Source organism: Phoca vitulina, unplaced genomic scaffold (assembly GCF_004348235.1).
Source record: "Phoca vitulina isolate PV1807 unplaced genomic scaffold, GSC_HSeal_1.0 scaffold280, whole genome shotgun sequence".
Lineage (NCBI taxonomy): Eukaryota > Metazoa > Chordata > Mammalia > Carnivora > Phocidae > Phoca > Phoca vitulina.
The window spans coordinates 14,116-25,872 of NW_022589967.1; the positions used below are offsets into that span (position 1 = coordinate 14,116).

The 11,757-nt window shown below is 55.2% G+C and overlaps 1 protein-coding gene across 1 annotated transcript; it reads left to right on the forward strand.

Moving 5' to 3' along the window:
- Positions 1 to 665: 665 nt before the first annotated feature.
- LOC116629106 (paired box protein Pax-2) lies at positions 666 to 5,426 on the forward strand. The gene is made up of 3 exons (XM_032399406.1): positions 666 to 723; positions 4,258 to 4,426; positions 5,225 to 5,426. Exons 1-3 carry the CDS (start codon positions 681 to 683, stop codon positions 5,424 to 5,426), a joined length of 414 nt encoding a protein of 137 aa, XP_032255297.1. The 5' UTR covers positions 666 to 680.
- The last annotated feature ends 6,331 nt before the right edge of the window (positions 5,427 to 11,757 follow it).

An 11,757-nucleotide genomic window follows, 5' to 3' on the forward strand; every position in this document is an offset into this window, starting at 1 on the left:
CTCCAGTCTCCGGCCGAGTCTTCTCGCAGCCGCAACCCACCTGGGGCCAGCCCAGTGCTGCCGGCGCTGCTCGGCTCGCTCCCTCCCTCCCGGCCCTTCGGCCGCGGCGGCGAGCGCCTGCCTTTTCCGGAGGCGGGGGCCCGGCTCGCGCTCTCCCCTCCCGGAGGCGCCCGCTCGGACATCCCGAGGATTGCTACTTCTCTGCCAACTTCGCCAACTCACCGGCACTTGGAGCGGCCCGGCTCCCCGCCCGGCGCCCTCGGGCCGCCCCCGCTCCTCGCCCTCTCCGACCGCCGCCTCTCGGATGACCGGGTTCCAGGGGAGCTGAGCGAGCCGCCTCCCCCGCCCAGCCTCAGCCCTGGCCTCAGCTGCCGCGCGCGCCATGCGCCCCCAGATCCCCCCGGCCCGGCCCGCCGCCCTGGGGCCGCTCTGCTGACCGCCCAGCCCCGCGCCCCGACGGTGGGAAGTTGCGGTCGCTGCGGGTGCGAGCTCCGATCCGCCTGGGAAGCGTCCCCGCGGGGAGCACAGCGCGGCGTCCCCCGCCCGCCCCGCCGCAGCCGGGCGCCCGTTCCCCCCCCCCCCCCCCCAACGTCCCTCCCTTTTCTCCTCAAGTCCTGAAGTTGAGTTTGAGAGGCGACACGGCGGCGGCGGCCGCGCTGCTCCCGCTCCTCTGCCTCCCCATGGATATGCACTGCAAAGCAGACCCCTTCTCCGCGATGCACCGTGAGTACCGGCGCCCGGCTCCTGTCCCAGCTCGGGGCTCCCCGTCCTAACCCTCTCCCGTCCAGTCCTGGTGCGGCCCTGGCCCCCTGCACTCAGGTCCCATCTTGGAGACTGCGCTGGCTTCTCCAGGCCCCCCCTTTCGTTCTTCCTCTGCCCCTCATTTTCCAGTGTTTCTAAAGCCTCCAGTTTCTCTCTTCTGCCTTAGGTCATCAATACTTCTCCCTCTACCTGCCTTCCTACCTTCCCTCGTGCCCATCACCTGTCTTCCTTTCTTCCACCTGCTCCTTCTTAGGTCGTTGATCCACAGCCCCTGGCCCTGGCTCCAGCCATCCTATGCCCTGGTCACCCACTTGCCCTGGGCTGGGAGACTAAATTGGCAGGCAGTTTTGAGGGGTTTGAGTTGTGTTGTTTTCTCTGTTCTCTCCCTCTCCCTCTCTCCCTCTACCCTCGCTTTCTCCCTCTCTCTCTCTCTCTCTCTCTGCCTCCCCCACCCTCCATTCATCTCTACCTTTCTCAAACTTAGAGTGTGCTTGTCCAGGTGGAGACTCCTAGCATGGGCAGCTTCCGTGTCAGGGCAATCAGGCAGAAGAGTGTAGGGGTAGGGTGCCCCCATCTGACCCTCAGCTCCCAGCATCTCCAGGCCCTGGCAGCCCAGCCAGGGCTTGGTGTGAGCTGGTTTGTAATACTCCCTCTTCTTTTCTTTCCTACTTCCTTCCCCTCTTCTTCTCCTTCCCCTTCTCTTCTCCTTCAGTTGGGAGTCGGAGATTGGCAGGATGTGGCGGTCATCTTTCTCCACCTCTCCCTGGGAGATGCTCTAAAAACAAAGAGGGGTTCCAAGGAGAAATCGAAGTCAGGAAGAGATGGAGTAGAGGAGCCTGCCAGGCAGCCCCTGGGCAGAGCCAAGCTCTGCCTGCAGTTCTGGAGGCGCCTTGCCGGCCTTCCACTCCCTGGTGAAAATGGTCCTGCCAGTGACCTGGCGGGTGGGTAGTCAAAGAGGGGGAAAACGAGGGGGAAAGAACAAAAGGAAGGCAAACGCCAAAGCTGGGGAGAAGGGAAAGAGAAATTTTTTAAAAGGGGAAGAAAATAAAAGAAAGAAAACAGAAAGGATGTTATAGAGGAAAGAGAAGGGGAGAAAAAATGAAAAAATAGGAAAGGGAATTATTTTAATAAAATTTGAATTTATCTAATTCATGTCATATGTCTTTAGCTTGGAGAACAATTCAGAGGTGTTTTTTTTTTTTTTTTAGACAAATAGATTCTAAATAGAGAACTTCTCCTCCTCTGTAGATTAATAATTAAGGATGATTTGTAACTTTTCACAGGGAAACTTTTTTAGACCTGGCTTGGATCGGTGCTCCAGACAAGAGAGCCGAGGAGGAAGAGCTCTGTTTTTCTCTTAAGCATATAATTAGCATTACAGGGGGAGCGTTAAAAAAAATACTCCTGGGGTAAAATATATTTTCCTAAATAATTTCCAAGTACAGGTAATCCAAGTCAGGGGCCTCGGGCCGCCGCGGGTCTCCGCGAGCTGAGCCCGAAATCCTGTCTCCTTTTCGGAGCGAGTGGAACCGGGTCGACACGCCGGCTTCGCCCAGCCCGCCGGCCTCCCTGCCCTGCCGCCTCTGCTCTCGCTCTTCTCTCGGGCCGATTCCGCGGGGGATTTGCCGAGTCCCAGCCGCCCACTGGGTGTCACTTTGAAACCCAAAGTGGGGCAAGGCGAGCTGAAGGTGGTCGGAGGAAGGGAGAGACGGCGGCGCGGGCGGGCGGGCGGGTGGGCTGGCCAGCAAGCCGGAGCAGCCTGAGTCCGCGCCGGCGGCAGTGGTGCATTCCAGGCCCGACTCAGCGGCGGCTCCCGGCCCTGGACCCCTGTCGTGCCCCCTTCCCGTCCCCTTTCCTTAGATTGGGGACGAGGGGCCGGGCCCGGAGCCCGGGGAGGCTGAATTATTCATCTTTAATCTGCCCGCAGCTGCCGCCTTTTCATACCGGTAACGCGAGTTCTCCCGGGGCCTAAATTATTGATGGTCGGGGTTTGGAGGGAGGGGAGGGGTGAGGAGTGGGGCTAGAGGTAGGGAGAGTAGCGGGAATGTGAGGCAAAAATAAGAGGTTCTAGCCTCCCCCAGCCTCCAGATCTGAAGCCTCTCCCCAGGGGTTTTACCGGCCCTTGCTCTCGGTACCCCCAGAAGGGGTCGGGAAAGAAATGAGCAGAGCGCAGATGTTCCCGCTTTCTCCGAAAGCCGCCTGAGGCTAGCAGGGCAGAGGCTGTAGGTTGCCGGCCAGGTCAGGCTGGCCGCTAGAACTCTCTGCGCTTGGATTGCTCAGTAACTGCGGCTGCGGGTTGATCGCTCTGGGTGCAGGATTTCTAGACTGCTGTAGGCCAGGGAGAATGGGGCGCCGCGCAGCGTCCTCAGGCCTGGCATCCGGTGACCACTTGGGCTCCGAGGTTGGGGGCCCCAAGCTGGAGTCGGAATGGAGACCCAGCGCCCTCCTCCTGGCCGGGAGAGCAAACGCCCTTGCTTCGCGGTGTCCTGGGAGGCTGCCGAGGTCTAAGAGGTCAGAGGGATGGGAGCCGGCTCCGGCAGGCAGCACAGGGTGCCCCGTGAGCCCTCAGCCCGTCTGGGCAACCTGCACCATGCTACCTAGGGGAAGCAGTGGGTCCCAAGCCTGGCTCAAGGCGGCAGGCAGACAAGTCCCGGCAGCCTGCGTTCTCTGGCTGCTGCCGAACCGAGCGCGGCGCGGCTCTCCGCTGCCTCCCTGGCTCTGAGCGCAGCAGACTCTGGACCCCTGCGTCTTCAGCCTTCCCTCCTCCACCTGGCTTTCTTTGAACTTTAGACACTAGGGAGACGAGTGGGAAATATGCCCCCAAATATCTAAAGATAGAAAACATAAAGGAAAGGAAAAATCCTGATCAAAACCCAGAATAAAACAAAAACAAAAACACAGGGAAAGAGGCATGAACACTCTAACTCTGATTTAAAATAGATACAAGAGGTAAGGAGCAAAAGGAGGGAGTCAGACACTTAGTCCCTCTCTGTGCTCAGAGCCCTTTTGTACTGGGTCAACTGGTCCCAGACCCCCAAAATCATCTGCCTCCAAGCCCTAGCACACACCAACGACTCTCCCTTGCTTGCGGCTCAGGCGGGATCTCGCCTGGCCCTGCTTCTGCTCTCTGCTCGGCTCCTCTTTTCCTCTCCTACATTCTTTCCTGCCGGCATCAATTTCCCCCCTGCCCTCTTTCTTCTCACCCTGCTTCTCCATTCCTTCCCTCACTTTCTCCCTCGAGAGGTACTGGTCTTAGAGCCACGTTCTTCCCAGCTCTCTGCCCTGCGTCTGCGTTTCCGCGTCTCTACGGCCAATGGGTTTCAATCCCCAATCCCCCGCGTTGTGCTTGGCAGCAGACCACTGTTCTGCCGCAAGTCCCAGATCATGCCCCTCCACCCTGCCTGCTCCCTTTGCACAGCCTGGGCCTTGGACCCTGACTAATGGCCGGTCCCTGCTGTGTGTGGGGTGTTGTGTTTTTTTCTTGTCTCTCCCCAGCAGGGCACGGGGGTGTGAACCAGCTCGGGGGGGTGTTTGTGAACGGCCGGCCCCTGCCCGACGTGGTGAGGCAGCGCATCGTGGAGCTGGCCCACCAGGGTGTGCGGCCCTGCGACATATCCCGGCAGCTGCGGGTCAGCCACGGCTGTGTCAGCAAAATCCTGGGCAGGTGAGGGCCTCAGAGCTGCCCCTGGGAGAAGCCTTGCCTCCTTACCCCGCGGCCCTGGGTCTCCAGACCAAGGACTTGGCTAAAAGTCCAGGATGCCAGTGGGGGTATCTAGATACTCTGGGGTATCTAGAGAGCCGCTCCTTTTGGAGAGGGCGCTTAGGTGGTGGCCATGGCCCCAGGAGCGAGGATGGAGCAGGGTCATTCAGCTCCTGCGCAGCTTCAGGGTTCTCGTGAGGAGGCTGCCAGATACCAGACTTCAGAAAGGGAGGGACTCCTCTTCAAGCAGAGTTAATGCAGACTGGGGGGGGGGGGGGTGGTGGAGGAACAGGGTGGGGAGCATAAATGGGTCCCCAAGAGGAAAGAAAAAATCAGCATTGGGGAGGGGACAGTTCTCACCCGGACTCTGTGTTCAGTAGGAGAGGGCTGGAGGTGGTGGCTCAGCCCTGGTGGGCCTGGAGGCCTGGAAGCGGCTGCCTCCTCTTCTTTCCAAATGCAAGCCTGGGCTTTCAGACTCCCAGGGGCACCTATCCCCGCTGGTGTGCTCGCAGCCCCGGCATGACTGTCTTCCTGGAGGGAGTGTCCCTGTCGTCCTCCCCCGCATCCTGCGGCCCATCCCTCGCCCTAGCCAAGCGCGCCCTCCGGAAGCTGGCTCAGCCATGCTGAGTCTTTGCCCTCCACGCTGCTGCCTCGGGTGGGAGAGTGGTGCTGCCGCCGTGGCCGCGGCCGCCCTGGAGCCTGCAGCCTCCCTGCCCCCGCCACGGCCTGTTCTCGCTGACCCCACCGGCCTTCCCGGCGCAGGTACTATGAGACCGGCAGCATCAAGCCCGGAGTGATCGGAGGCTCCAAGCCCAAAGTGGCGACGCCCAAAGTGGTAGACAAGATTGCTGAATACAAGCGGCAGAACCCAACTATGTTCGCCTGGGAGATCCGAGACCGGCTCCTGGCTGAGGGCATCTGCGACAATGACACGGTGCCCAGCGTCTCTTCCATCAACAGGTGAGCAAACCACCCCGGACTGCAGGGTGGGACTCCAGCTCCCAGCTCCTGCCCATCAGGGCGTCTCCCAGCTTGCAGTCTCGTTCTTTCCCCAGCCTCTGCCCTTGCTCCAGGCTCCCAGTCCCCGAAGTCCTTTGGGCAGGGAGAGGAGACCTGGAAGGCAGAGAGAGACAGACAGACAGAGCTGTCTCCAGCTCAGGGCTGGGTATTCCCTGCCAGGCTTCTCCCGCCGGCGTCCTGGAAATGAATCCAAGTGTTTGTGGTAATTAAGACTCCAAGATTACGTGCCTCGGTATCTAGAGACAATCACAGCCCACAGCCGAAGCCTTTAAAATGACCAGTGTCTATTCATCGCTTCCAAACAGACTTCCCTTTCTAAAGGCATGCTCCCTTCCTCAGGGGCAGCCGCCTGTCCTGGCTGCCCCACCCTCCCTGCCAACTCCCACAAAGCTTGCCTCCCAGGAGCCCAGGCCTTGCTAGCCAGCTCGCACAAATTTCCGGCCTACAAGCACGAGTATCCAGGCCCGCAGAGCAAACGCCAGCCACCAGCCAGCAATTGGCAGGGAGTAGAGAAGCTGGACAAGGAGTGGGACACCAGGCGGGCAGGGAGAGAGCTCTGGACCCCAAGGCTCAACTTTAGGATGCTTAGGGCCAGGGATAAGTCTGCACCGATGACAGGCTCAGGCACCTGGGGCCAACATAGGCTGGAGTCATCGAGACCTGTAGTTGCACAGGATAGTCTCCCAATCCCCAAGCCACTCCAGCATGCTCTCTGGGAGAGTACACATGTATGTTCCACGTGTGTATACCGTGCCAGTGTGCAAATGGGCCTGTGTTGGGTACAACACGTACAAGGAGCAGTGGGATGCAAGCACCCAGGAGGGCTTCAACATCACAGAACTGTACAGTGTGACATCAGCAGAGACCCTGTACAAGTTCCAGACAGCTTGGCCAGCCTTTCAACCACTGCCCCCCATTTTAAGACAGAGTCCCAAATGAGAAGAAGGCTGAGGGTTTCTTACCCTTGTTATTCTTTGTATTCCTCATAGATTCATTGTCAGGACAACTCATAATTCAGATGGTGACTTTTTCTGAAACTGGCATCACATATCAAGGTTTTTTTTTTTTAATATTTTGCAAATGATATGGAATTATCCCAAATCATCCTGAAAACAGCAGGTAAAATTAGCTGGTAGAATGTACCTTGGCTAAAGAAGATTCCCTCTGCCACACTCGTGCTGTAACGTACTGCGAGGCGACCCCAGAAATTATCCCAGTGTGTGCCATATGTATTAAAATGGTTATTCAGTTATGAACAGGGTAACATAATACTGATCAGCTAATTATACACCCTCCGAAAACCCTCCAGCTCCCCGGGCCTGGCTCGCTAGGTACTGAAAGCATAGCGGTTTGACATTCAGACACCTTCGAAGGAGCTGGAGAAAGACTCTGGGTGGTTTGGGAGAGGAATGTGTCTTTTTGCATTTAAAAGCCAGAGGAGGCTGGGGAAGCTCTGGGGCTGGGGCAGGATTGGTGGTTAGGAACGGGCTTGGGACAAAGCATTTGTTTTCGGAGCCATCTGGAGACTCAGCCTCTTGGCTGTCTGCTGGTCCCGGGAGTGAGTTGGAACGGAGATCTTGGGAGGAGAGCTGCCTGCTGAGGAGCGATGTTGCTGGGGCTGGGCGCTGGTGTATTGGGGGACATTCAAGAGAAATGCTTGTTGTCAGTGATAGGATTTGCAAGCCTTTGGAGGAACCCGAGACATGCACAGTTAAGGCAGTTTGCTTTTCTTGATGGGTGGAGGATTGGAGCAATCAAGGCACTTCTGATGGCAGCATCCCTCACCTACCACCCCGTCTAGAACCCCATCCCTCCTCTCCCCAACATATACCTTCACTGGCTGAGATGTTTTGAGAAGCTGGCTTATGCAGGAGTTTGGGGATGCTCTCATTCTGAAAAGCCACAGAAAGCAGGGAACAGGTGACCCCAGGATCAAGCTCAGAAGCCTGGGGGTGCACTCCCCAGCACTGGGGGAAAGTAGAGGGGTGGGTTGAGAGTAGGAAAAGAATGGCCTCAGCTTGGTAGTGCTGACAGCTGCAGGATCTGCACTGCGTGGAGCCCCACCACCTGAGGGGCACCGAGGCTTCCTTTGGGTGTGTAGAAATAGCTATCTGTGGGCAGGTGTTGCTGGAGATGGAGAGGGAGTGGGAGAAGAGGAACGGGGAATACACCGGCAGCATGGGCAGCCAGCCCTGGGTCTGCGGTTAGGCTTCCCGGCTTGCTTTGTCGACAAGGAGCAGTCAGGGTAGTGTTGATTTCACTTTGGGACAGAATCCTACCATGGTCCCAATTTGGGAAAGAATTCTGAGGGCTTCCCAGTGTGCTGCTGAGTTGGGGCTGGAGGGATGTATCTAGGCCCCCATGTCCTCCACTTCATCCCTGTAGGTGTTTTGCTCTAAAGGGGGAAAGGTTTATCTGAGATTTGTTGTTTCACCCTGAAACCTGATAAAGGCGGGATGTTTCTTCCTGTGTTGGTGATATCAGGAACTTAGTAAATTTTCACTCACTATAGGAAGACCCTGGAGATTTTCCTCTGTGCAGAAAGTGTGGTGCATCGGGGAACGGGTGGTTCTCGAGTTTAGGGCCTTCCTGTTGGTGAGGTACCCACTTGTCTTTGGTATTTTATAACCGTTTTGAGTGTGTGCATGTGCCGGTGGTTGGCAAGAAAGGAAGTCCACACATGCTCACCCACCTGAGCCAAATTGTGAGGTTTTTTTTCATCTTCTCCTTCCCAAAACAGATGTTGTCGCCGCACTTGAAATATGCTGTTATGGTTATAAACCAAATTGCTTTTCATGCTTTAAAATTGGTTTTGGTTTTCTCTGATCCTGTCGCGATAAAGGCTTGGATGTTCCATCCATATACTCCACTGGCAAATCCTCAGAGAAATACCTCTCTGAGTCAGTGGAGTAGGTCAGGGAGGCCTCCCAAACCCACTCCTGCCCCCCAGAGACCACTGTCAAAAATCCAGAGGGTTGACAGGATTGCTTAGCATGTGGAATTTCTGTGACTCCATCTCGATATTGGGTTACTGATCACTAAGCATGGAGTTGCCAGCTCCTCAGCTTATACACGGCCACTGTAGAGGGCGGATGTTTATAAACAGGTTACTTGAGACTAAAACCTGGTGTGGGAAATGGCCTAGAGGGGGGAAGAGATGGAGGGGGATCCATGCTACTGAAGGGGGGAAAAGTCGCCTAGTTATATCGCTGAGCAATTGACTGGGCAGGAGGGATCTTCCTGATTATATGCCAAAGTCTTCTGATTTGGCTATTGCTCTGGGCAGAGAATACAGCTCCTTTGAAAGAATAGGCACAAACTCCAGGTAGAGTATAGGGTTACCAAGGATCCCCTGAGGGTGCTTTCTTGGAATGAGCTGACAAAAAGGCCATTGCTCTCTTAACTTTTCCAGCCTGCACTACACTCTTGGGATCAGGGCCTTCCCTGCCCCTAGATCTTTGGAGTGGGCTCTTCCAGAGTCCATTTCTCACTGATCACCTGCTACCCACACTCTCTCTCAGCCTGTTTGGCTCCAAGTGAGCATGTTCACTGGCTTCAAGGCCACAGCCCCAGTGCTGTGCAAGGGTTCCATCCTGTGTCATTCGTAGGCCTCATCAGAGGTCTGGTAGTGGGGTGACCGTAGTGGGCCAGCTGTTCATTGGAAGACCTATCCAAAAAAGCTGGGAATGCTGAAGATATGTTCAGGGCTGGAGTTTGTGTCTCTTTCTCTGAAATTCAGGTTTTAGAACATTGCACATTTGACTCGTAGACTCTTAGACCTTGCTTGGCATGAATCTGGGCCAGAAGAGTAGCTTTGCCTGCCACATCTCTATGCCCTTGTAGCTATTTGGTGGTCAGGGCTGTTGGTCTCATGGCAAAGAGCCAAGGCAAGTTGGTGGGCTAAGAAGAAGACTTCTGGGGCACCTGGGTGGCTCAGTCGGTTAAGCATCTGCCTTCAGCTCAGGTCATGATCCCAGGGTTCTGGGATCGAGCCCCACATCGGGCTCCTTGCTCTCAGTGGGGAGCCTGCTTCTTCCCTGCCTGCCGTTCCCCCTGCTTGTGCTTGCTCTCTCGCTCTCGCTCTCTCTGTGTCAAATAAATAAATAAAATCTTAAAAAAAAAGAAAGAAAAAGAAGACTTTTGTCCTCAGAGGAGTAGGAGAAATAAGGACAGAGAACTTGCCTTCTGTGGCCCAGGGCCTACCACCCTGGGGTCACAAAGAGCAAACAAATATGCCAATTTCTGTCTGAGAAGCCTTGCTCACTTATCCTTCCCCAGAGAGGGCTCTCCTCCTGCGGAGATCACCAATCATTGGACTAACATGTGAAATAGGTACAGCTGTTGATCTTATTTCTTAAAATGAGCTGGAGCTGTCCTCCTGAAAAGCCATTTTTGTTCCGTTAGTTACTTTAGACTTCTTGGCCCACCGTCGTATGGGTCTGACTGTTTCCCTCGTCGGCTGGCTCAGAGCGGGTGTTCAGGCCACTAAATGGCCTTCAGGTGAGAGCAATGGCCGGTTGCCCTGAGTTCTTACCTCAGCTGCCAACTCTGGGGAAGAGAAAGACAGGAGGGGCTGTCCCTAATGAAAACTCCAGGTAGGTTTTGGAGGGCAATGCAAAGCAGAAAAGAGAGGGAAACTCCTCCTAACTAACTAAATAGTGTCCCAACTATTTTGAGAACTCAATAAAACAATCACATCAAATATGAAGAGGCATAAATCTTGTGTCTGCACAGGTAACCTACTCAATTGCTTTTATTATCGTTCAGGCTGCCTCCATTTATTACTGTCCACAGCCTGGGCAAAGGAGGTTGCGTGGAGGGTGGTCTCCAGTGCAATCCTACACCCTGAGAGGCAACAATCAGCCCATAGAGCCAGGGATTTCGATGGGAGCTCGGGAAGGGCCCATCTGTCTGCATGAAAACCAATCAATAACTCTGTAACCAGAGCCCTTGTCACAGGGAAATGGACAACACAACAGTTCAATACAGGGGCCACAGGGGGAATTAGCCAGTGGAGATGGGGCCAGGCAGGAACAGCCCCTGGAGAAGGGAGACAGGGTACCTGGAGAAAGGAAGGTTGGGGAGAGAGTGGCGCTGTGTGTATATTGGCAGACGGGGAGAATGATTGTGCAGAGTAGATCCAGGGAATGGATCTACGGTTGGAACTGGTGTGAGAGGGAACATTTGGGAAACGGGCTTATTCTGGTGCATGCGAGAGAGTGTGGTTGTATTATGTGATGGTATGTGCTTGTAGACTAGAACATTACAGCTTCCAGAGAAAGAGTAGCCATGGTAGAAACTGGTGCAGAAGACGAATCTCCCCCTCCCCCCAAGACCACCAAGAGCCTGCATCTGAAGAGGGGCTTGTCATGAGCCCACATGGGAGAGGGGTCCTGCTTCCCCATCTTGTCAGCAGGACTGATGAAGGAACGCCCTAAGCCAAGGGCCCCATTTTCTGCTCCCGGCTTCCTAGGTCTCCAGCTCTGGCTACTCTGTAATTTCCCCTCTTAGTTCTCAGGTTTGTCCTTAGTCCCTCCTTGTTGCTACCTGGAGTTGGAGGTCTCATAGTAAGAGGAAACGATGTATATGTATTTCTTTTTCACTTTTTGTTCTTTCTTTTTTAAAGATTGATTTATTTATTTTAGAGAGAGAGAGTGCACGCACGTGCCAGAGTGAGCGTACAGGGGAAGGGGCAGAGGGAGAAGGAAAGAATCCCAAGCAGACTCCCTGCTGAGCCCGACGTGGAGCGGGTGGGGCTCCATCTCATGACTCTGAGATCATGACCTGAGCCGAAAAATCAAGAGTCTAACGCTTAACCGACTGAGCCCTCCAGGCACCCCTTCACTTCCTTCTCTTTAAAAGAGTGCCATAAAGGGTTCTAACCTGGCCTGCCACTTGTCTGAATCCCTGCTGTTTCCCCACATGCCCCAAGCCAGGTGTCCAGAGTTCAGATTCCTGCAAGGGAAGCAGTTACAGGTACAGCTATGGCCAGTGCAGCTCACCCAGCCATGTGGGTGAGTCTGGAAAGGAGATAGGGGCCCCTGACAGATCTGAGGCTTGGGAACCAGTATTTCACAACCAATGCCCAAATCACAAGTGAAGTAAACAGATGGGAAATGAAATCGCATTGGGTTTATCAGTCTACCAGGAAACCATGGGGTTGAATGTTTTCCTCCTGTTGAACCTGTTGTTTTGGTGCTAGCAAGGTGCAGCTTGAACAGGGTTCACAATGGTTTCTAGGCATAGAGGTTGACATGTTCAGTGTGTATGGATCT